The sequence below is a fragment of the Dreissena polymorpha genome, chromosome 4 (genome assembly GCF_020536995.1).
Source record: "Dreissena polymorpha isolate Duluth1 chromosome 4, UMN_Dpol_1.0, whole genome shotgun sequence".
NCBI lineage: Eukaryota > Metazoa > Mollusca > Bivalvia > Myida > Dreissenidae > Dreissena > Dreissena polymorpha.
In genome coordinates this window covers 53,523,351-53,550,363 of record NC_068358.1, presented here as the reverse complement: position 1 = coordinate 53,550,363, position 27,013 = coordinate 53,523,351, and the positions used below count along the sequence as shown (strand labels likewise).

Below are 27,013 nucleotides of genomic sequence, written 5' to 3'. Positions count from 1 at the left end.
CCTTGACCTTTCATTACTCAAAATGTGCACCTTAATGAGGTACACATGCATGCCAAATATCAAGTTGCTATCTTCAATAATGCAAACGTTATTGCAAAACTTTAACCTACATGTAGGTTAAATAAAAACAATAACGGGTATGCCCCCGATCTTTCAATCCAGGGGCGTAAAAAGTCAATGGCAAGGTCAAAATGAGGCAAGGTTATGTGGAGTGTTGATAGTGTTTAACGATAAAATCAATGCAAGTTTCAAAGCTTTGTTTGAAGCAATATGAATTAGAATTCGGACCTTCTGAATAAATCCCAGTCCAAAAGTAGGTCAATATAAAGATGAACTTGAGAACTGGTAAAGTGGGTGTGTTGATGTATTCATAGTATATCACAACTTTGAAGTAATCATTATTGATGTTTGACAAAACTTGTCATTAGAGCTGCAACGATTCGATCCGATGCATCGAAAATCGGTTAGAAATGCATCGATTCGATTACGATACCAAACCTACAAAATTTGATTCTTAAACATATACACATGTATATACATAGATACGAAAAACTCGCTGTATACTGACTATTTGATGCGGGAAGGTGTAGGTTTTATCTTTACCTGTAATTACGACGCGCGCGATTGGCTGCTTATTACTTTAGTCACCCAATCAATAAGCGCGTTACGGTCTACTTTCGGACAAAGTGTCAAAATTGCTGAGCATGTTGTGGCCGACAAATTGAAATTATCAGATGCGCCTAAGAGGCTAATATCAAAAGTGTGGCAGTATTTAGGGTTTCGGGATGGTAGCCCTCCTGATAAAGCAAAGTGTGCTTCACGGATGCAAACATAACGTTGATTTAGCAAGACTAAGAGGTAGCACAAGTGCAACTACTCAAGTCGCCAGCAAGAAAAGTAGTTCTGTTTCTGTTGGGAATTTGTTACGTTTATTAGAGAATGTGCTTTGTCCTACAGGTAACAAGTGATGCTGTCACGGCTAAATGGTAGACATGCTTGTAGCCGTTTTGGATAAAAGTATAATAGTGATAGTACTATCACTCCACTGATTCCTGATGTTCTTATGATTATTTATTTAATTTTATATTATTGTGTATTCAACACAATCTTCTAGACAGAAGATTTTTTATATTAAAATTGATTCCTAATTTGCTATTCTTTCTTATGTGTTATATTGAAATATTGACATAGTTTGAAAGACAATTGGCAGTTTCTTGCAAAATATTCCTTACAAATGTTAATTTTACACACTTTCAACAGTTTTTAAAACACTGTTGAACCAACCAAAATATATCAAACAAATACACAATATAACAAATGCCCAAGATATCTAGGTATGCGACACTTTTGAACAGAAATGTTTATTTTGAGGCAGAAGAGTGAATATATGATAAAACTAGGTTTGAAGATGAATCGAATCGAAAAAATCGATATCGGAGTGTCTGAAATCGAAATCGAATCGAGCTGTTGGTGAATCGTTGCAGCTCTACTTGTCATTTTGATTAACCTTGTACGGACAGACAGAGAAACAAAAGAAGGAAAAGACTAAGTGCTTACTGCCTTCCTGCATCTGAGGATGCTGGGAGCCTGATATTAAATAAATATAAAAATGTATAATTTCTATACCTTTTTCTGGAAAGATCTGATGAACAGTAACTTTATTTTTGAAACCTGAAGAATAAGAAAACAATGTTTTGTTTGCAAGCTTGAAATTATCATCTTAGTTCATAGTATTTCAATCGTTGATCATGGCTCAGTAAACACACTTTCACTGGGCATGGGTAAATGCAGTTAAATAGAAATAATGCACATTTTTATGTCAATTTTGATTAGAGGTCGTAGTATCAAAGAAGATATGGTGTCAGCCTAGCGATTAGGAAATTCCGGGTTTGACCCCCACTCAAGGAGATTTCTATAGGTCTCCTTAAGAGACACCAAGTACTGGTTCTTACCAGGAAACGGACAGTGTTTCACAAAGTCTAAGACTAGCAATGCAATCTTTCTTAACTAAATAAGCATTAAATATTAATTAAAACTAACATTGAATTATTGAACACTTTGAATCAGAAATTGTGATAATGATTGTAGAAATTACCTCATGGCTAACGCAGACAAAATTTATCTGGCCAAGCAGGGGAGTAAACAAACAAACCCTACACAGATCCTATACCAACTGATCGCTATTTAGCTTAAAATATTTACCTACACAAATGCATGTATTTATTTAAATGACAGTTGTAACTTCACCATGATGAGGGAATTTGTATTGACCATGAGGTATTCAAGAAAGCCAAACCATATAAACCATATAAACCTTTCTGATGGTCCAATTTGACTAATATTACTTTTGATTTGATTATGCATCCATATGCAATAAGTTACCCGTGAAATATGGAAACAAGTAGAAACTTTTCAATGAAAAGTTGTGGGCTACAGGTTATTGTTCCAGATGTACTTCGGAATCATTCAATTTTTGGGTTATACATTTTGCATATTTGGGATATCGGACATAATCGCTTTCTCTTAACATTTGCATACCCAGGATTTCTAAGAGTCACAAGTATAAAATGTGCAGAAAAAGTGAGAGCACAAAAGGTCAGAAAAATGAAGATTTCACAGGGCTTGGAACATGAAGTATCCTGCCATGAGCCCCTCCAATCCTGTGTGTACTACCTCGATAGGCCAGACCAGCTGCTAGCTCACTACCAAGGAAACCACCACCGATGACTGCTATGGACTTGGCCTTTTCAGAAACTTCCATTAGTCGCCACAGGTCTCGCAACTGGAATCAGATATTGCCAAGTGAAACTGGGTATAGCTGATATAAGAGTTTACACAAAATGTCAATCAGTCAAACTTGAACTTTGTCACAACAATGAATAATGACCCTGAATAGCTTAGGCAGCTATGAACAATAGCAAATAAATCAGGAGTGTCAAAATTACTGGAGATGAAATGAGACACGCACATCTACTCTTCATTGTAATGCCCCATACAATCTTCATATCTTATCACTTGATAAAATGTGAAAGTATGGTGGTTAGCTCCATACATATATATTTCATGAGGACTGACTAACCAACTAACAAACATACCATCAGAGCGACTCAATATACCCCCTCTCAAGCTTGGTTTGGGAAGATAGAAGAAATGTTCAACATAATGGTCTTATTATAGCACATGAATATCAAGTGTAGCAAATGAACAATTTCATGTGTTTAAACAATAGGATGCAAATCTAGGATCAGTCTGTTTGACATAAGAGCCACAGATACCCCATCGTATACAATAATTGATACAGACTTTAATGACACCTTGAAATAACATAAACACATTAACAACAAGAGCTGTCAGAGGACAGCCCGCTCGACTATTCTAGTGCTTGACAGTATAACATAAGCCATCATGGGGAAATTGTTCAAATTATTCAATAAGGTCAAGGTAATAGTTCAGGAATATTTTCCACAATCTATTGAATATTTGTAAAGACATAAAACAAACTAAAAAGATTTTATTTCAAGTTTGATAGCAATAGCTTGGGTGGGAAGTTTGGACGGTCCTTCAAAAATAAAGTGAATAAATATTTATTTTTGTAACCATGTTTTAAAGAAAAACTTATTTGTTTTGGGTTGGGTGGGTGGGGGGGGGTTGAGAGGGGTTTAATGTGGGGTGTGGTCATTTATAAGACAATATTTCAAAAATAAAAAAAGGAAAAAATTAATAAATAAAAAAAATTGGGGGGCGGCAGGGATTCTGGGTTGCGGCGTGGGGTATTGTTTGGGTGGAATCCATTGTAGTATTCAGGTAAGTGTTGTTTTGTCAAAGTATTAATAAAATCTGATCATAAATAAAGAAGTAATGGCAATGTAACTAAAGTAATATGCATATTATAAGTGAAACAAGAGGGCCATGATGGCCCTGAATCGCTCACCTGACTAGCCAAATACAATCCCAACCCAGATTTTATCAAGATAACATTTTGACCAAATTTCATAAAGATTGGATGAAAACTGTAACCTTTATTGTCTACACAAGGTTTTTCTAATATTTGACCTATTGACCTAGTTTTTGACCCCAGGTGACCCAAATACAATCCAAACCCAGATTTCACCAAGATAAACATTCTGATCAAATTTCATAAAGATTGGATGAAAACTGTGACCTCTACTGTCTACACAAACAAATTGTTGACGGTTTTTCTATTATTTGACCTAGTGACCTAGTTTTTGACCTCGGATGACCCAAATACAATCCCAACCCAGATTTCATCAAGATCAACATTCTGACCAAATTTGATAAAGATTGATAAAAACTGCGACCTCTATAGTCTACACAAGGTTTTTCTATTATTTGACCTAGTTTTTGACCTAGAGACCTAGTTTTTGACCCCAGATGACCCATATACAATCCCAACCCAGACTTCATCAAGATAAACATTCTGACCAAATTTCATAAAGATTGGATGAAAACTGTGACCTCTACTGTATACACAAGCAAATTGTTGACGGACGCACACACGCACACACGCACGCATGCACATACTGACGCCACATGGTCACATAAGCTCATTATGTCACTTCGTGACAGGTAAGCTAAAAAGGGCCACAATTCTTACAAAATGCTTGATACAGTTGTCTGCTCTTGTTTATAGATTGGGGTCATGTTGGTAAAGAAGTTTGCAAAATATGAAAGCAATATGACAAGGAACAATGAAAATATTTGAGGTGGTACGCAAACTTTAACATAGATTTATCAATAATATGCATATTGTGAGTGAAAAAAGGGCCATAATTCTTACAAAATGCTTGATACAGTTGTCTGCTCTTGTTAATAGGTTGGGTCATGTTGGTAAAGAAGTATGCAAAAATATTAAAGCAATATGTCAAGGGACAATGAAAATATTTGGGGTGGTACGCAAACTTTAACATTTGCACGCTAACGGGAACGCTAACGCCGGGGTGAGTACGATAGCTCCAATATACATATTTCATATATAATAGTCGAGCTAAAAATTGATTTTTGGAAATCAAAAATTAATTAAAAATAACAGAAAAGTTTAGTATTGAAGTATTATGTAAAATACAATTACATGTACATGCCTCTTTGCCTCCCGCATACATACATTTCTAAATAAAGTTGTTCTATCTTTAACATCTTGCCCTGCTCTGTCCAGTATCTCAATATTGCGTGGCCGGCCACCTATCAAAAGACATATAACAGGTTCAATAGCTTTGGTATTGAAAATTCAATAAGAACATATGCTTTATCAGGTTAAATGAAATCATTTGAAAATTATCTCCATATGGCCCTATACCCATATACAGTCCAACCTGCCCGGGCGACCGCCTGTTAATAGCGACCAACAGTCAATAACGACCACACCAATTTCCTCCCGAACGATTTCACTATATATTGAACCTGCGAATAAAGCACACCTGTGAACAAAGACCAACGACCACCCTTTTACATTCCCAAATCTCCATTTTGAAAACTTACAACGACCACTGCAATCATAAAAATCAACGATTTCGCAACTTTTAAAAAACAAAATGGCCGCCAGGACGCTGCGTAGTCACGTGATACACATCTTACCTGTGGACTCGTCGGTCGCTATGGAGATATTGGCAAGTTTGCACTCGATAGCAGTTGTTTGTTTATTTAACATGCATTGCTAATTGGTAGTCGCCTGCTTCTTTTATGCATTTGACAGTTTGTCAAAAGTGTAAAAATTTGCCTTTGTATGTAAATGACTCGTGACTAATGTACTAATTGCCGAAAATATGAAATTTGGGGCTTTCATAAACTCATTAACTAAAATAACGGTTTCATATCATTTACGATGTCTATTAAAGACAAACATTTTGATAGTCATTCTCTTCTTAAATTTCTCCGTAATAAGACGTTCATAGATTATAGAAAAGTAAATTGTCAGTTCAAGTTAACCATCATGGCTTCCAAGCGTAAGTTCTTGACGTTGGAAGAACGTGTTAAGGTCATTAGTTTGTTAGGTAAAGGACACAGTTGTAGACGAGTGGCTAGTGATCTTGGTGTAGAAAAAACTCAAATTCAGAGCATTTTAAAGCGTAAACATGAGATTATGGACGAATTCGATGAGAACGTAAACTGTGATAGTAAACGCCCTAAGCGTGAGTCGGAATTCGCGTCAATGAATGACTTAGTGCATAAGTGGTTTGTTGACGCAAGTGCACGGCTCTTGCCTGTGTCTGGACCTATGATCCAGGAGAAAGCCTTGAAGTTTGCGTGCGAGTCTTTTGAAAAAAGAAACAGCATTGTATTTAAGATTCAGAGTGGTGAGCGGGGTGAAGTCAAGAGTGAGATTGTATGATGTACATGTACGTATACATGTATGTCAATAGTTATTTATACAGTATATGATAAATTAAATAAATAATAAAAACATAAGGGAATAGAAATACAACATGTAATAAATATACAAATGTTAAACAAAACTGTGTTTTCAATCCTTTATTTCATTATACATGCATAAGTATTCAAACATTTAAACAATAGAGCACATACATAGATAAGGTACCTGTTAAAAAAACTACTAGCATATTTTGCAAAGTTTCGATCGACCCTGCGAATAAAGACCACCTGTGAACAAAGACCACAACGACCAAATCCCTTGAGTGGTCTTTATTGACAGGTTGGACTGTACTGATATTAATCAACCTAGATGACATACTTTTGACTATTTATTACATCAAGAATTTACTTTATAATTCTTTCTGCAGCCATAGCATCCACAATTTTTGTATGAAGAAATTAATCAACAACAATGAAACAAAAATATTTATATGGTTTGGAAGACATTGCACACTTGTTTGAGTAATGTTAATTAACCCAATACAGTTTGTAAACCAGTTCTGGATAATCAGCAGTTCCCATTAATTTGAATTTATTTTCTATAATGCCCCAATAAAAACAAAATGCTAATTGTCTAAGGTATACATTAGGTAAAGGAATAAATTAACAAAGTTTGAGCAAGAAAGCTTTTGTATTATGATTACAGTGTGGATAAGTGTGGAAAAAAGTTGACCGGGACTGATTGAATCAGATATGTTTTGAAATGTGCATATGGATATAGAAGGCTTTATCATTTTCAAATAAACTTTTTGCTGATTGAAAACAAATGCCATGACAATGTTTTGAAATATTCATTCTGAAAGTTGATTGATTTTTAATAATTTTCGGAAGGATGAACTTTAATTGGCTATTTTTGACAAAAAACTGCATATGCTGGCTGGCCTAACCTGTTATCATACTAAATAAAGTCTTCTCACAATAACACGAAACCCCGAAAGAAATTATTGTGGTCAAAACAATTAACGTTTTTTGCCGAGTGATTCTAAACTGGTTTACTATCTGTAAATAGTTCAATTTGCTGTTGAGATAACAAATATTTGACGACCAAAAATAAAAAAAACACATAAAACTATCATGTCAGGATGTAATACATGGAATAACCAATAAAAAAATTAATGATTTTAAAATTGCATTACTCAAAACAAAACAGTATATTGTTTATTGTCTGAGAAAAACAATAGACCTTCCAGTGTTTTTTTTTTGTTCAAAATCGGGGCCTGTATCCGTACCCATTCAAACTGTTTACCACAGTAGTATTTGGCTAGGTCTTAATTATCATTGTATTGTTTATCATGCATGCATATTCACCATTGACGTTATTATTTTCTAAACTGGTTTTAAAATCAGGAATATTTAGGACTAGTATTTTAAACCAGATTTTTCCAAGGTTATAAGAGTGGCAAATGTCGGCGGGCGGGTGGGCTTGCGGGCGGGCGGAACTAGCTTGTCCAGGCCATAACTATGTGGTTCATAGAAAGATTTTAAGATCAATTGGCACATTTGTTCACCATCATTGGATGGTGTGTCATGGGAAAGAATTACGTCAATATCTGCTATGTCAAGGTCACACTTTGAGTTCAAAGGTCAAAAATGGCCATAAATGATCTTGTCCAGGCCATAACTATGTCATTCATTGTAAGATTTTAAAATTACTCCGTAAATTTGTTCACAATCGTTGGACAGTGTGTCATGCAAAAGAAGTACATCGATATCTCCATGGTCAAGGTCACCACAACTAAAAAAACAAGAGCACTGCCTTGCGGGTGCAGACCGCTCATCTATTTTCTTTTTAAAGGTGAAGGGACTCTCATTTTCAATCACAAAGGAGGGAGGAGCGGAGTGAAAAGGGGGGTATAGTGTGGGGGTGTGGAATTTATTACATTATCTTCCAAAAATGCGAAAAAAAACGCAAAAAAAAATAAATCGGGGGGGGGGGGGGTGGGGGGGTGGGGGGGGAGTGGGGGAGGATTTTTGGGTGCGATGGTTGGACGGTATTTCAAACATAAAATAATAAAAATAAATAATTTTGTTTTTTAACCGTTTCAAAAAAAATAAATTGGGGGCGTGGGGTGGGGGGGGGGGTATAGTGTGAGGGTGTGGTGGTCATTTGTGAGATGATCGTAAAAAAAAAAAAAAAAAAATGGTGGGGGGGGAGGGCACAGGGGATGGTTTGGGTGGAGTCTATTGTGGTATGTCAGGTAAGAGTAGTTTTGTCAGAGTATCAATCAAATCTAATCATAAATAAAGAAGTTATGGCAATTTTAGCAAAATTTTATAATTTGACCTTGAGAGTCAAGGTCATTCAAAGGTCAAGGTAAAATTCAACTTGCCAGGTACAGTAACCTCATGATAGCATGAAAGTATTTGAAGTTTGAAAGCAATAGCCTTGATACTTAAGAAGTAAAGTGGATCGAAACACAAAATTTAACCATATATTCAAAGTTACTAAGTCCAAAAAGGGCCATAATCCCGTAAAAATGACAACCAGAGTTATGCAAATTGTCCTTTTACTGTACCCTTATGATAGTTTGCGAGTGTTCCAAGTATGAAAGCAATATCTATAATACTTTAGGGGTAAAGTGGACCAAAACACAAAACTTAACCAAATTTTCAATTTTCTAAGTATAAAAAGGGCACATAATTCTGTCCAAATGCCAGTCAGAGTTACATTACTTTGCCTGCACAGTCCCCTTATGATAGTCAATAAGTGTTGCAAGTATGAAAGCAATAGCTTTGATACTGTAGGAATAAAGTGGACCTAAACACAAAACTTAACCAAATTTTCAATTTTCTAAGTATAAAAAGGGCACATAATTCTGTCAAAATGCACGCCAGAGTTATCTAACTTTGCCTACGCAGTCCCCTCATGATAGTAAGTAAGTGTACCAAGTTTGAATGCCATAGCATTGATACTTTCTGAAAAAAGTGGACCTAAACGCAAAACTTAACCAAAATTTTCAATTTTCTAAGTATAAAAAGGGCACATAATTCTGTCAAAATGCACGCCAGAGTTATCTAACTTTGCCTGCCCAGTCCCCTCATGATAGTTAGTAAGTGTACCAAGTTTGAATGCAATAGCATTGATACTTTCTGAGAAAAGTGGACCTAAGCGCAAAACTTAACCGGACGCCGACGCCGACGCCGACGCCAAGGTGATGACAATAGCTCATAATTTTTTTTCAAAAAATAGATGAGCTAAAAATGAATTTGACACAAGGGGGGTAACTAGGAACAACCAGTTACAATGCACATTTTGAATTGTCTCCCTTTATCAGATTTCTTTTTTTCAAATTGAAATAAAGGTCGCCACAACTAAAAATAGATTGAATTTGACACAAGGGTGGTAACAAGGAAAAATCAGTAACAATGCACATTTTTAAATGTCTCCCTTTATCAGATTTTTTTTTCCAATTGAAAACTTGGTTTTGTGACAATTTTGTCCCTTGTTTTATATATAATTAATGTGAATACTGATAATAACAATTAACAACTATCCCAAGGGAAAAACTCCTGATAATTTTGTAATACTTAGGTCTTATCATTTTTCCAATATGTATGAATGTTTTAAAATGAATACATTTACACGAGTAACGATGTCTTTTTAGGAAATAAATTATGGTAAAAGTTGATGCTAGTCAATAAACAGCAAATATTATTTATTGAGGAAATAAAATATGTTTAAAGTTGATGGTATATTGTCAAATAACAACAAGACTATTGCCAAGCAATATATGTCCCCTTCTGGCTCCACCATTGTCAGAAATTCCAGCATTGTCAGATTTTTTTATTTTATTTTATTTTGCCATAGCAACCAGAATTTTTGACGTAGGAACAAAATGAAACGACATGCATAATCTCCATATTGCCATCTATCCACGTTTTAAGTTTCATGAAAAATATGAAGAACTTTTTTTTAAGTTATCGCAGGATCCAGAAAACCACCATTTTCAGCAGTATTTCTAGTCTATTTGTTGCCATAGCAACCAGAATTTTTGACGTAGGAACAAAATGAAATGACGTGCATAATGTCCATATTGCCATCTATCCATATTTCAAGTTTTATTAAAACATATTAAGAACTTTTAAAGTTATCGCAGGATCCAGAAAAGTGTGACAGACTGACTGACGGACACACAGAGTGCAAACCATAAGTCCCCTCCGGTGAAACCAGTAGGGGACAAAAATATGTATTTACCTGTCGCTATCAAGCATTTATCAAATGAAATTTCAGCCCCATTCTCCAGTGTAACCTTTTTATTGACTGCATCTAGTTTTGTAACCTGAAATTGGAAAAGAAACATACAAAATAAAATATGACCTAAGTTGACAATGTTTTTGTTATTACAAGGGATAATTTATACATAATTGGGAAAGAGCAAAACAATGTAATAACTAAGTTAACAATACTCAAACAAAATTATCAATTGCCCATAAATGCCTACTTACTTTTGTCTTTTGAAGGTAGCCAAGTCCGCCATTTTCAGTGTATGCTAATTTTTTTGGCTCCATGTACAAACCAGCACTTAAGAATACACTGAAACCACAATATACATATACAAGTCAGATAGGCTTATGTATGAATACATGCATGGTTGAATTCTACTAGACAAATAACACATCCAATGTCATTAAGTCAACAATTAACAAATCAATTCAATCAAGTTCCAAAATTGTAAAATACAGTTCGATTGTGAGGACAGATTATGTTGTCAGGTAAAGTTAAAATAAAAACAGTTAATTCTCTACCACCATTTATTGTCCAATTAAAAATGAAATGTAGTTTTGGAGAATTTTTCTATAAAACCTCAATGGTAAGGATGGATTTGTTAACCAGTTGAATTGATTTTGTGAAATGTCGCTCAAATCATTTTAACAAGATGGCACAATATAGAAATGAAATTGTGACTCAGCAAAAATGACAAATAATACTGTAATTAAAGATGGACATCATACAGTTAGAAGGGATCAAGGAGATGCATGTGATAATTAACCGTGCATTAAACGTTTTTGATACAAACAACATATTTATTAGTAATCTACTCAGCTATTGTATGTCACGGAAACAAGTGTTTGCAAATTGGTGTCCTGTCAGGGTTTTTTCCAGCCATTTTGGGAAAAGGAATCTGGTCAAATTGGGATTTCTTTAATAGATAAAAGTGGCAAAATTGGGAATTTTTTATTTTAAACAAGATGTGTTTGTGAAACACAATGTCCCCCTATATGATGTTTGACCTTGTAGAATGACCTTGACATTGTGAAGGATGACCTTGACCTTGACCTTTCACCACTCAAAATGTGCAGCTCCATGAGATACACATGCATGCCAAATATCAAGTTGCTATCTTCAATATTGCAAAAGTATTCATAAAATAAGCGATTTGGGCCACATATATTTGATCTCTGACCTTGAAGGATGACCTTGACCTTGACCTTTCACCACTCAAAATGTGCAGCTCCATGACATGCACATGCATGCCAAATATCAAGTTGCTATCTTCAATATTGCAAAAGTATTTATAAAACAAGCGATTAGGGCCACATTTATTTGACCTCTGACCTTGAAGGATGACCTTGACCTTGACCTTTCACAACTCAAAATGTGCAGCTCCATGAGATACACATGCATGCCAAATATCAAGTTGCTATCATCAATATTGCAAAAGTATTCATAAAATGAGCGATTTTGGCCACATATATTTGACCTCTGACCTTGAAGGATGACCTTGACCTTGACCTTTCACCACTCAAAATGTGCAGCTTCATGAGATACACATGCATGCCAAATATGAAGTTGCTATCTTCAATATAGCAAAAGTTATTGCAAAATGTTAAAGTTGGCGCAAACAGACAGACCAACAGACCAACAGACAGACCAACAAACAGGGCAAAAACAATATGTCCCCCACTACTATAGTGGGGGACATAAAAAGGATCAAATTGCGATTTTTTTATCAACAGATAATGACACAACAGGTCTTTTCCTGGCCATTTTGGACAAAAATCATATAAATTATGATTATATATTTTGTAGGTTGTTTAAATAAAGAATAATAAGTTAGTGTTGATTATAGATTAGGTTTATCATGCGAAGCTTAGAAAACAAAAAGCACGAGCCTTTGCACGTGCTTTTTTGTTTTCGTGCCGAGCATGATAAACCTGACCTTTAATCAACACTAATCTATTATTCTATTTATCCCACTTTTTATACAGTAAACCTTTTTATTCAAACAAAATTAGTTAAACTCGAAAAAAATGACGTCATTTCATGCCGTGGTTTATAGCAGAAACTCGGGGCTTTAATCAACCGAATTCGCTGTAAAAGTGGGATAAAAAAAAATGAGATATAGAGTCTAATAATCATAGTAAGTCATAAGACACTTTTTTCTTTAAATGAAAAATAAATTATTATTTTTTTTTTGAAATTGGGATTTTTTTAAATATAATTTCGGTTTGGGATCGGTCCTTTTGCTTTGGGATCGGGTCCATTTTACGACCATTTTTACATAGTAGAAAAAACCCTGTCTGTGATGCGATTAAATGTTCCTCCCAAAACCAGGTTTTCACTGAATGTTTTACCCATTTTTTGCCTAAACTGCGGTTTAAAATGCAATTATTGAATGAACTGTTTCAAGCTCCTTTGCCCTCTTGGATAAAACACTGCTTCTAATCAGGAAAGGGTTAAATACCTCCGTTTCCTTCCCGTCACACTAGTGTACTCAAACTGTCTGTACATCTGCTCGTCCTCTTCAAACCAGAAGTTCTTGGAGAGAGGTGGTCGCCAATATGGGGGATAGTCCTCCTCACTTATCATCAATACCTGGAACACAAACAACATATGGATTATGTTCATAGCCTATGATCACAAAACGTTCATTTGTGTAACTTATTAGTCATCAAAATGTACAGTTTGACCAGGTTACTCAGAAGTTGCTATTGCAACATGCGACCTAGAAGGTGTTACAATCTTGCATAAATGAAACAAATCCGAGACCTCTTAATACATAAATGTGGGAGCAAGGCTTGCATGCTTGTGCTATATCCATCATATGTTAACCTTTCAACTAACCAAAATCATCTGGTCCATCGACTATACATATTCTTAAGCATAATCACATTCAAATAATCCTGAAAAACTTCTTAAGCTTAAATTACACCAATTACGTGTGACCAAAAACAGTTGCACATTCTGAAATCAACTTTGTAAAAATTGCAACTTGGTTTTCAATCCTGTATGATTGTTCTTCTTTTATTGAACTAAAATGTCCATCATTCATTTCATTTTCTGACTTTCAATTCCATCTATTTCTCAATAAAATGACGGTTTCCAACAAAAGAATTGACAGCTGAGTTTACAACCAACATAAGACAAGGGACAAAATTGTCACAAAACCAGGTTTTCATTGTGAAAAAAAAATCTGATAAAGGGAGAAAACTCAATCTGAACTTTTGAAATGAACAAACAAAATTAACCCCCTTTGTAAGTTTGTTTTTTAAAAAAATCTATTTTTAGTCGTGGCGACCTTGACATTGGAGATATTGACGTGATTCTTTTGTGCGACACACCGTCCCATGATGGTGAACAAATGTGCCAAATGATTTTAAAATCTCACAATGAATGACATAGTTATGGCCAGGACAAGCTCATTTATGGCCATTTTTGACCTTTGAACTCAAAGTGTGACCTTGACCTTGGAGAAATCGACGTAATTATTTCGCACGACACACCGTCCAATGATGGTGAACAAATGTGCCAAATGATTTTAAAATCTGACAATGAACGACATAGTTATGGCCCGGACAAGCTTGTTCCGCCCGCCCGCCCGCCAGCCAGCCAGCCAGCCCGCCCGCATTCGCCAATCTAATAACCAGTTTTTTCCTTCGGAAAACCTGGTTAAAAACCAGGTTAAAAATTATAAATTCAGCAACGTGACACTCTCAATACTTATGAAAAATGTTGTTAAAATGTACACAGGACAAGAGCACCGCATAACGAGTGCCAACGCTTGGCTGCGGGTGCAGTTTTGAATAAATGAAAGCTTTGACATAGTGACCCAAAAATGAGTGTGGCGTGTAGAACCCATCAAGGTGCAGCTACATATGAAGTTTCAAGGTTGTAGGTGGAAGCACTTTTATTTTAGAGCCAATGTTAAGGTTTTAGCTCGACGCCTACAGCGAATGACAAGACAAACTGGCTATGTCAATACCTCGGGGCTTCTCCGAAAACAGCTGAGCTAAAAATTAATGAGCTTATTTATTAATTGTGATTTTTAAATCAATGTAAATAAGGCTCAAATTAAATGAAAAAAGTGTAGTTATATTATGCAAAAAAATATCTTAAACAGACAAATAATATTGCAATTAAGCATAATGCTCATATTACATTTTATTACAGTTCAGCTATCATCCAGCAAAACTAGTATACTTACCTTTGCTTTAACGTCCCGGGTCTTTATGGCCTTGTATGCTTCAAGGGAGGCTACTCCCCCACCTATCAGTATGTATGGTACATGACTAGGGAGGTCTGGAACTCTGGACCAGTCTATGGGTGGGGCCTCTGAAATATTTGTTTGAATATTTGTTTGACATAAATGCTTTTTTTCAAAATGACTGTATAATTATAGTATTTTGTAAAATAATTAGAATTTTGTCACATGCATGACTAATACCCCAACACTGCCTAGTCAGCTATGTTCAAGGCCATCTAATACCCCAACACTGCCTAGTCAGCTATGTTCAAGGCCATCTAATACCCCAACACTGCCTAGTCAACTACGTTCAAGGCCATCTAATACCCCAACACTGCCTAGTCAACTATGTTCAAGGCCATCTAATACCCCAACACTGCCTAGTCAGCTACGTTCAAGGCCATCTAATACCCCAACACTGCCTAGTCAACTATGTTCAAGGCCATCTAATACCCCAACACTGCCTAGTCAACAATGTTCATGGCCATCTAATACCCCAACACTGCCTAGTCAGCTACGTTCAAGGCCATCTAATACCCCAACACTGCCTAGTCAGCTACATTCAAGGCCATCTAATACCTTTACACTGCCTAGTCAACTATATTCAAGGCCATCTAATACCCCAACAATGCCTAGTTAGCTATGTTCAAGGCCGTCTAATACCCCAACACTGCCTAGTTAGCTATGTTCAAAACCATCTAATACCCCAACACTGCTTAGTCAGCTATGTTCAAGGCCATCTAATACCCCAACAATGCCTTGTTAGCTATGTTCAAGGCCGTCTATTACCCCAACACTGCCTAGTTAGCTATGTTCAAAACCATCTAATACCCCAACACTGCTTAGTCAGCTATGTTCAAGGCCATCTATTACCCCAACAATGCCTAGTTAGCTATGTTCAAGACCATCTTATACCCCAACACTGCCTAGTCAGCTACATTCAAGGCCATCTTATACCCCAATACTGCCTAGTTAGCTATGTTCAAGGCCATCTAATACCCCAACACTGCCTAGTCAGCTATATTCAAGGCCATCTAATACCCCAATGCTCCCCAGTTAGCTATGTTCAAGGCCATCTAATACCCCAATACTGCCTAGTCAGCTGCATTAAAGGCCATCTAATACCCCAACACTGCCTAGTCAGCTACGTTCAAGGCCATCTAATTTACACTGCCTAGTCAACTATATTCAAGGCCATCTAATACCCCAACAATGCCTAGTTAGCTATGTTCAAGGCCGTCTAATACCCCAACACTGCCTAGTCAGCTATGTTCAAAACCATCTAATACCCCAACACTGCCTAGTCAGCTATGTTCAAGGCCATCTAATACCCCAACAATGCCTAGTTAGCTATGTTCAAGGCCGTCTAATACCCCAACACTGCCTAGTTAGCTATGTTCAAACCATCTAATACCCCAACACTGCCTAGTCAGCTATGTTCAAGGCCATCTAATACCCCAACAATGCCTAGTTAGCTATGTTCAAGGCCGTCTAATACCCCAACACTGCCTAGTTAGCTATGTTCAAAACCATCTAATACCCCAACACTGCCTAGTAAGCTATGTTCAAGGCCTACTAATACCTTTACACTGCCTAGTCAACTATGTTCAAGGCCATCTAATACCCCAACACTGCCTAGTAAGCTATGTTCAAGGCCATCATATATCCCAACACTGCCTAGTCAGCTATGTTCAAGGCCATCTAATACCCCAATACTGCCTAGTTAGCTATGTTCAAGGCCATCTAATACCCCAATACTGCCTAGTCAGCTACATTCAAGGCAATCTAATACCCCAACACTGCCTAGTCAACTATGTTCAAGGCCATCTAATACCCCAACACTGCCTAGTCAACTATGTTCAAGGCCATCTAATTCCCCAACACTGCCTAGTCAACTAGGTTCAAGGCCATCTAATACCCCAACACAGCCTAGTTAGCTATGTTCAAAACCATCTAATACCCCAACACTGCCTAGTAAGCTATGTTCAAGGCCTACTAATACCTTTACACTGCCTAGTCAACTATGTTCAAGGCCATCTAATACCCCAACACTGCCTAGTAAGCTATGTTCAAGGCCATCTTATATACCAACACTGCCTAGTCAGCTATGCTCAAGGCCATCTAATACCCCAATACTGCCTAGTTAGCTATGTTCAAGGCCATCTAATACCCCAATACTGCCTAGTCAGCTACATTCAAGGCCATCTAATACCCCAACACTGCCTAGGCAACTATGTTCAAGGCCATCTAATACCCCAACACTGCCTAGTCAACTATGTTCAAGGCCATCTAATACCCCAACACTGCCTAGTCAACTATGTTCAAGGCCATCTAATACCCCAACACTGCCTAGTCAACTATGTTCAAGGCCATCTAATACCCCAACACTGCCTAGTCAGCTATGTTCAAGGCCATCTAATAACCCAACACTGCCTAGTCAGCTATGTTCAAGACCATCTTATACCCCAACACTTCCCAGTCAGCTATGTTCAGGGACATCTAATACCCCAATACTGCCTAGTCAGCTACATTCAAGGCCATCTAATACCCCAACACTGCCTAGTCAACTATGTTCAAGGCCATCTAATACCCCAAAACTGCCTAGTTAGCTATGTTTAAGGCCATCTTATATCCCAACACTGCCTAGTCAGCTATGTTCAAGGCCATCTAATACCCCAATACTTCCTAGTTAGCTATGTTCAAGGCCATCTAATACCCCAATACTGCCTAGTCAGCTACATTCACGGCCATCTAATACCCCAATACTACCTAGTCAGCTGCATTCAAGGCCATCTAATACCCCAACACTGCCTAGTCAGCTACATTCAAGGCCATCTATTACCCCAACAATGCCTAGTTAGCTATGTTCAAGGCCATCTAATACCCCAATACTACCTAGTTAGCTATGTTCAAGGCCATCTAATACCCCAATACTGCCTAGCCAGCTGCATTAAAGGCCATCTAATACCCCAACACTGCCTAGTCAGCTACATTCAAGGCCATCTAATACCCCAACACTGCCTTGTCAGCTACATTCAAGGCCATCTAATACCCCTACACTGCCTTGTCAGCTATGTTCAAGGCCATCTAACCACGGAATGTGTGGACCACAGGCGACAAAAAGTGTCTAGAAAATCTGCGCTTCATAACAATGACATACTTGAAGTTTCAACTAAGTCATTGAGAAATGTGGAGGTAGTTTGCTTGACAAAATAAAACATTTAATGCAGACTGACTAACAAACTGACCCACAAACCAACGGCGTCAATCCAATACAGCCCTTTTAAAACTTTGTTCATGGTGGTATACAAACAAAAGTGGGCAAAAAAAGTATACAAACTAAATGTACAATACATGTAATTTAGTAAATGTATTCACCATTGTTAGTTTGAGATCTGCCTGTTGTTTCAGGGCTTGCCTTCATGTCAAGCTTCCCAGTATTTTCAGCATTCCCTCCAATGATTTCCTCTATTGCAACATCCACATGCTTGTCTGATTGTTCACTGCTGGAGGATCCAGTTTCTTTACTGTCTACTACTAGAATTAGAGAGCGGACAACATGGTGAGGTTTAAAACACACTAAGTGACCCCGTGACCTAGTTATTGACCCGGCATGGCCCATGTTCGAACTTGACCTACACATCATCTAGTTACAACACTGCCTAGTCAACTATGTTCAAGGCCATCTAATACCCCAACACTGCCTAGTCAGCTACGTTCAAGGCCATCTAATATCCCAACACTGCCTAGTCAACTATGTTCAAGGCCATCTAATACCCCAACACTGCCTAGTCAGCTACGTTCAAGGCCATCTAATACCCCAACACTGCCTAGTCAACAATGTTCAAGGCCATCTAATACCCCAACACTGCCTAGTCAGCTACATTCAAGGCCATCTAATACCCCAACACTGCCTAGTCAGCTACGTTCAAGGCCATCTAATACCTTTACACTGCCTAGTCAACTATATTCAAGGCCATCTAATACCCCAACAATGCCTAGTTAGCTATGTTCAAGGCCGTCTAATACCCCAACACTGCCTAGTTAGCTATGTTCAAAATCATCTAACACCACAACACTGCCTAGTCAGCTATGTTCAAGGCCATCTAATACCTTTACACTGCCTAGTCAACTATATTCAAGGCCATCTTATACCCCAACACTGCCTAGTCAACTATGTTCAAGGCCATCTAATACCCCAACACTGCCTAGTTAGCTATGTTTAAGGCCATCTTATATCCCAACACTGCCTAGTCAGCTATGTTCAAGGCCATCTAATACCCCAATACTGCCTAGTTAGCTATGTTCAAGGCCATCTAATACCCCAATACTGCCTAGTCGGCTACATTCAAGGCCATCTAATACCCCAACACTGCCTAGTCAACTATGTTCAAGGCCATCTAATACCCCAACACTGCCTAGTCAACTATGTTCAAGGCCATATAATACCCTAACACTGCCTAGTCAACTATGTTCAAGGCCATCTAATACCCCAACACTGTCTAGTCAGCTACATTCAAGGCCATCTAATACCCCAACACTGCCTAGTCAGCTATGTTCAAGGCCATCTTATACCCCAACACTGTCTAGTCAGCTATGTTCAAGGCCATCTAATAACCAAACACTGCCTAGTCAGCAATGTTCAAGACCATCTTATACCCCAACACTTCCTAGTCAGGTATGTTCAGGGACATCTAATACCCCAATACTGCCTAGTTAGCTATGTTCAAGGCCATCTTATACCCCAATACTGCCTAGTCAGCTGCATTCAATGCCATCTAATACCCCAACACTGCCTAGTCAGCTACATTCAAGGCCATCTAATACCCCAATACTGCCTAGTTAGCTATGTTCAAGGCCATCTAATACCCGAATACTGCCTAGTCAGCTGCATTCAAGGCCATCTAATACCCCAACACTGCCTAGTCAGCTACATTCAAGGCCATCTAATACCCCAACACTGCCTAGTCAACTATGTTCAAGGCCATCTAATACCCCAACACTGCCTAGTCAGCTACATTCAAGGCCATCTAATACCCCAATACTGCCTAGTTAGCTATGTTCAAGGCCATCTAATACCCCAACACTGCTCAGTCAGCTGCATTCAAGGCCATCTAATAACCCAACACTGCCTAGTCAGCTATGTTCAAGGCCATCTTATACCCCAACACTGCCTAGTCAGCTACATTCAAGGCCATCTAATACCCCAACACTGCCTAGTCAGCTACATTCAAGGCCATCTAATACCCCAATACTGCCTAGTTAGCTATGTTCAAGGCCATCTAATACTGCCAAGTCAGCTGCATTCAAGGCCATCTAATACCCCAACACTGCCTAGTCAGCTACGTTCAAGGCCATCTAATACCTTTACACTGCCTAGTCAACTATATTCAAGGCCATCTTATACCCCAACAATGCCTAGTTAGCTATGTTCAAGGCCGTCTAATACCCCAACACTGCCTAGTCAGCTACGTTCAAGGCCATCTAATACCCCAACACTGCCAAGTCAGCTACGTTCAAGGCCATCTAATACCTTTACACTGCCTAGTCAACTATATTCAAGGCCATCTAATACCCCAACAATGCCTAGTTAGCTATGTTCAAGGCCGTCTAATACCCCAACACTGCCTAGTTAGCTATGTTCAAAACCATCTAATACCCCAACACTGCCTAGTCAGCTATGTTCAAGGCCATCTAATACCCCAATAATGCCTAGTCAGCTATGTTCAAGGCCGTCTAATACCCCAACACTGCCTAGTTAGCTATGTTCAAAACCATCTAATACCCCAACACTGCCTAGTCAGCTATGTTCAAGGCCATCTAATACCTTTACACTGCCTAGTCAACTATGTTCAAGGCCATTTAATACCCCAACACTGCCTATTTAGCTATGTTCAAGGCCATCTAATACCCCAATACTGCCTAGTCAGCTACATTAAAGGCCATCTAATACCCCAACACTGCCTAGTCAACTATGTTCAAGGCCATCTAATACCCCAACACTGCCTAGTCAACTATGTTCAAGGCCATCTAATACCCCAACACTGCCTAGTCAACTATGTTCAAGGCAATCTAATACCTCAACACTGCCTTGTCAGCTATGTTCAAGGCCATCTTATACCCCAACACTGTCTAGTCAGCTATGTTCAAGGCCATCTAATAACCCAACACTGCCTAGTCAGCTCTGTCTAGTCAGCTATGTTCAAGGCCATCTAATAACCCAACACTGCCTAGTCAGCTATGTTCAAGACCATCTTATACCCCAACACTTCCTAGTCAGCTATGTTCAGGGACATCTAATACCCCAATACTGCCTAGTTAGCTATGTTCAAGGCCATCTAATACCCCAACACTGCCTAGCCAGCTACATTCAAGGCCATCTAATACCCCAATACTGCCTAGTTAGCTATGTTCAAGGCCATCTAATACCCCAACACTGCCTAGTCAGCTACATTCAAGGCCATCTAATACCCCAATACTGCCTAGTTAGCTATGTTCAAGGCCATCTAATACCCCAATACTGCCTAGCCAGCTGCATTCAAGGCCATCTAATACCCCAACACTGCCTTGTCAGCTACGTTCAAGGCCATCTAATACCTTTACACTGCCTAGTCAGCTATGTTCAAGGCCATCTAATACCTTTACACTGCCTAGTCAGCTGCATTCAAGGCCATCTAATACCCCAACACTGCCTAGTCAGCTACGTTCAAGGCCATCTAATACCCCAACACTGTCTAGTCAGCTACATTCAAGGCCATCTAATACCCCAACACTGCCTTGTCAACTACATTCAAGACCATCTAATACCCCTACACTGCCTTGTCAGCTATGTTCAAGTCATTGAGAAATGTGGAGGTAGTTTGCTTGACAAAATAAAACATTTAATGCAGACTGACTAACAAACTGACCCACAAACCAACGGCGTCAATCCAATACAGCCCTTTTAAAACTTTGTTCATGTTGGTATACAAACAAAAGTGGGCAAAAAAAGTATACAAACTAAATGTACAATACATGTAATTTAGTAAATGTATTCACCATTGTTAGTTTGAGATCTGCCTGTTGTTTCAGGGCTTGCCTTCATGTCAGGCTTCCCAGTATTTTCAGCATTCCCTCCAATGATTTCCTCTATTGCAACATCCACATGCTTGTCTGATTGTTCACTGCTGGAGGATCCAGTTTCTTCACTGTCAGCAAACACGTCCAAGCTCTTTTTGCGCCATATCTACAATGAAGAATATGGTATGGTGCTCACTTCTATCCTTTTGTTGTTCGCTTAATCAATATGGTAATATTGAACTCATAAAAAATCAAAATCAGACAACACAAAGTGTAAACTAAAAGACACTTCCACAAATTTCACAAATTTAAAAAAAATCAATGTCTGACAAACATTTAAGTGCTGTCTGAAGCAATGTCTGAAAATAAATGTGTAAAGTGCACACATAACTTTCATGCCTGTTTGTAAGATTAATCAATGTCTCACAAGATTCATATCCCATCAGACAATGTGTCTGACAGGCCATAGGGAGGTTTTAAAATAAAAACAATTCTATACAAAAGGGCTAAAAATTAACAAATGTAACCTAGCAGACCATCCGTAAAATGTGTACTAACAAAGGTACTACATTGCATCAAAAGTTCAGTTTATAACCCTGTATACATGTTAATAAGTTAATTAATCCAGCAATTTTTTTCTTTTTTATAAAGTACAAAAAAAACTCAAAATTCCAAATATGTCAACAAAATTCTAAATTGAAGGTTTCTAAAAAATAAAAATAAACAAGAGCTGTCACCATAGGATGACTTATGCCCCCTATAAACGCTTGATAGCAGTTATGAGCTTTTTTCGAAATCCTAAACGAAGATTTCGAAACCTAAACGCGGACCCTAAGTTTAAGGTCAAGGTCACGGGGATCAAAATGTGTGTGCGTATGGAAAGGCCTTGTCCATATACACATGCATGCCAAATATGAAATTGCTATCTGAAGCGACATAGTTAGGAGCATTTTTCGAAACCTAAACGCAAAGTGTGACAGACAGACAGATCACTATTATTAGGCCTATTAATTTTTTTTTTTTCATAACATGCAACATTTAGTTAATTTCCCTATGCAGCACACTGGCTTGAATCTGAAAATATAATATTAACAACCAATTTCCCAATATGAAGTCTTCACAATGCGAATTTCCCCTATTTCAGGGTTTTTCTCGCAGAATTTTCCAATGTGGCTGGAACGGGTACTTTTCCCAAATGGGCAAAAAAAAAAGATATAATACTATATTACCAACAATGTCACAATTGACCTATGATTGATTTCTGCCTTAGATACACAGTGTACATGATCTTTGATAATGAAAGTACTGGGTTATAACATATAGCTTGAATAACTAAATAACAATAAGACTTCACCATGAAGACTGCATTTAGACTGCATTTAATGCACTTACCCAGTATGCTCCTAAGGTAGCCCCTGTAGCCCCCACTAGTACAGTCAGTCTCCGTGAAGACCCAGTTTGGTAAGACTCCTGGTAACTGCCAGAGGACTTCTCCTGCTGAGCCACAGGGACTTGCTGATGCAAACTGCAGCATCCAAAGCCTGAATGACATGCACAAATGAATATGCATGTGTATTTCAAAGTTTATGAGGCCCCTTCTTCACATGAAACTCGTTAAGGGGCTCGTTGTGTGTCAGAGCATCTCTATCTAACGTAATTTAATTGCTAGACTCACAAAAGTTGGGACTGAATTCTTACATTTAACTGTCATTTCAGATTCGTCATTTCCAGTGAAAACAAAGCTGAATGGCCGAAAAACAGAAAGTTTATCCCAAACACCGTGAACCTGTGAACCAAACAACATGTCAACAGATTTTTTATGAGAACAATGTGTGTAAATTTGTATTTTTAGAAAAAACTAGAGCTTTGTCACAGACGTGACGAATACCCCACATGCCGCATTGACACATAATATTTTGCATGTCGTCTTCACAAAAAACAGCGGACACCATGCTCAATTTTTAAAACGCACGAAGTGACCCCTTGACCTAGTTTTTGACACAGAAAGGCCCATGATCTAACTTGGCCTTAAGATCATCTCCATAAAAGTTCTGACCAAGTTTGGTGAAGATCGGATGTAAACTACTTGAATTAGAGAGCAGACACCATGCTGAATGTTAAAAAACACACTAAGTGACCCCATGACCAAGCTTTAGGCCCGGAATGGCCCATGTTCAAACTTGTCCTAGTGATCATTTAGATAAAACTTGTGACCAAGTTTGGTGAGGATTGGATGAAAATTACTTGAATTAGAGAGCGGACAAAGTGGTGAGGTTTAAAACGCACTAAGATACCCCGTGACCTAGTTTTTGACCCGGCATGACCCATATTCAAACTTGACCTAGACATCATCTAGATACAACTTCTGACCAAGTTTGGTGAAGATTGGATAAAAACTACTTGAATTAGAGAGCGGACAACATTGTGATGTTTAAAACGCACTAAGTGACCCCGTGACCTTGTTTTTGACCCGGCATGACCCATATTCAAACATGCCCCAGACATTATCAGGATACAACTTTTGACCAATTTTTTTGAAGATTGGATAAAAACTACTAGAATTAAAGAGCAGACAACATGGTGAGGTTTAAAACACACTAAGTGACCCCGTGACCTAGTTATTGACCCGGCATGGCCCATGTTCGAACTTGACCTACACATCATCTAGTTACAACTTCTGACCAAGTGTGGTGAAGGTCGGATTTAAACTACTTGAAATAGAGAGCGGAAACCATTCTCAATGTGTAAAACGTACTAAGTGACCCTGTGACCTAGTTTTTGATCTGGCATGGCCCTTGTTCGAACTTGGCCTTCAGATCATCACGATAAAACTTCTGACCAAGTTTGGTGAAGATCGGATGAAAACTACTTGAATAAGAGAGAGGACACCATGCTGAATGTTAAAAAACGCACTAAGTGACCCCATGACCTAGTTTTTGACCCGGAAAGGCCCATGTTCGAAATTGGCCTTAAGATCATCTACACACAACTTCTGACCAAGTTTGGTAAAGATCAGATGAAAACTACTTGAATTAGAGAGCGGACAACATGCTGAATGTTTAAAACGCACTAAGTGACCCAGTGACCTAGTTTTTGACCTGGCAAGGCCCATGTTCGAACTTGGCCTTAAGATCATCTAGATACAACTTCTGACCAAGTTTAGTGAAGATAGGATGAAAACTACTTGAATTAGAGAGCGGACAACATGCTGAATGTTAAAAAACGCACTAAGTGACCCCGTGACCTAGTTTTTGACCCGGCAAGGCCCATGTTCGAACTTGGCCTAGACATCATGTTGATACAACTTCTGACCAAGTTTGGTGAAGATCGGATGAAAACTACTTGAATTAGATAGCGGACACTTAATACGGACCGACAGACAGACAGACAGACCGACCGACAAGTTCACTCCTATATACCCCTCTAAACTTCGTTTGTGGGGGTATAATAATATGACCAGTTGTTCAGTGTAGGCGTTCTAGATATTTGAAACCTCTTATTATTTAGATAAGCAAGATTTTCTGAGAAAGCTCACTTAACAAGGAAATATCCCAGAAAAAAATATCTTCTTTTATCCTATACCCTAGTGCCTGCACACTGTTCTGCCACAGGCATCAAATCTGGGCCTCTGATGCAGCTCTACAAGAAATTTTTTTGTTGGATGCCTTATGTTAAATTTGCAAATTAGGTCCACTTTTCAGTGATATTTTTTTCACAATTTTGAGAATATGAAATGAAAATTTGAAATAAGGTATTTAAGTGTCAATTAAATATAAATTGGGAAAAGTAGGATTGTTAAATATATAATTACTGAACAATAATTGATAAAACTTATATAACAAACAACATTGTAAGCATAAAGATATCACTAAAAATAATCTTGCAACTTCATCACTACTGTAAAAATATGGAGCTCAAATGGGGGATCAAACCCTCGACCTCTGGAGTGGTAGTCAGACATTCTAACCACGTTGCTGAAAAGCTAGCTCAACAGCAAGGCTGTTGGAAGTGACCTTAAATCGCTACACTCCTCCCCTCTTAATGTTTAAAGGCCAGACATGCCCGATACAGCATGTCATATTGACAATTCGCTATAGTGATGACCGTTACACGAGCAGCAGCAGCTCCTTGAAGCAATTAGAGAACTCACACCCACTTTGTGAATCACAGTTTGTGTTTGCCTCATCGCCATTATTGTAAAAATACTGAGCTCCAATGGGGGATTGAACCCACGACCTCCGGAGTGGTAGTCAGACACTCTTACCACGTTGCTGAAAAGCTAGCTCAACAGCAAGGCTGTTGGAAGTGACATTAAATCACTCCATAACTCTTTATTTGTGCATTTGTTAATGCATATTCCCCTACAAGAGAAGGTCAAACAAATATTTGGGAGTTTGGGCAAATTGGGGAGTGGTTTTGAGGAAAAAAACAAACATACTTTTCGACATGGGGACACTTTGTGCTCGAACAAACAAATTGTGTTATGGGGTTGTTAATTTTAAGAATGTATACATCTTTCTATGATTATGATGTAACATTGAAATTCAATGGCAACGGTATAATCACATTGGTCAGACATCAGTACACAACCTAACCTTGGCTTGCAGGAAAACGTGAATGTAAATATAATGCAATCGACGAAAACAGTCGAAGCATATCAGCAATCTCACATTGAAACTCTTACTTTTTCTGACCAAGCCTCGGTTTGTTAATCTAAAAGAAGACGTCAATTTGCATGCGTGTTTACTCCACATGATTTCTGTGCTGCCGGTCAATTTTGAAGATCTGGCAAGGGCAGATAAAAACTATTTACATGTCAGGGTTACATGCCACTATTTAAACAAATGGTTAACTGATCAACAAGAGATCTCTTTAAAAAAATATATCCTAATTTTAAAGGAATACAAATTACGCTTGTAAATAATTAACTTGCAAACAAAGGTTTAATAGTTAATTTTGTTGTTGATTTCTTCAATTGTTAGTCACATCGCATGAAATATTATGAAGTGAACGTTTATTCAAATATCAATAGTATCCGCACACGGCTTATAATGAATTATTTGTTTCACCATCGCATTATGTTTGAGTAAAAATCAGTTTTC

The 27,013-nt window shown here is 38.0% G+C and overlaps 1 protein-coding gene across 3 annotated transcripts in view; it reads right to left on the bottom strand.

The window, feature by feature from the left end:
* Window positions 1-26,711, bottom strand: part of LOC127876083 (apoptosis-inducing factor 1, mitochondrial-like) — a 66,185-nt gene extending 39,474 nt beyond the window's left edge. The window contains exons 1-11 of one of the 3 annotated variants that reach the window (XM_052420997.1): window positions 26,596-26,711; window positions 23,304-23,452; window positions 21,891-22,077; window positions 18,231-18,389; window positions 14,814-14,941; window positions 13,074-13,204; window positions 10,834-10,921; window positions 10,583-10,667; window positions 5,123-5,199; window positions 2,674-2,782; window positions 1,627-1,671 (exon numbers count right to left, since the gene is read on the bottom strand). In XM_052420997.1, the coding sequence (XP_052276957.1) occupies window positions 1,627-1,671; window positions 2,674-2,782; window positions 5,123-5,199; window positions 10,583-10,667; window positions 10,834-10,921; window positions 13,074-13,204; window positions 14,814-14,941; window positions 18,231-18,389; window positions 21,891-22,077; window positions 23,304-23,452; window positions 26,596-26,665 (1,228 nt within the window). In that variant the 5' untranslated portion in view covers window positions 26,666-26,711. The remainder of the gene's footprint in view (window positions 1-1,626; window positions 1,672-2,673; window positions 2,783-5,122; window positions 5,200-10,582; window positions 10,668-10,833; window positions 10,922-13,073; window positions 13,205-14,813; window positions 14,942-18,230; window positions 18,390-21,890; window positions 22,078-23,303; window positions 23,453-26,595) is intronic. The other 2 variants (XM_052420998.1, XM_052420999.1) reach the window with 2 other exon arrangements.
* Between the last annotated feature and the right edge of the window lie 302 nt (window positions 26,712-27,013).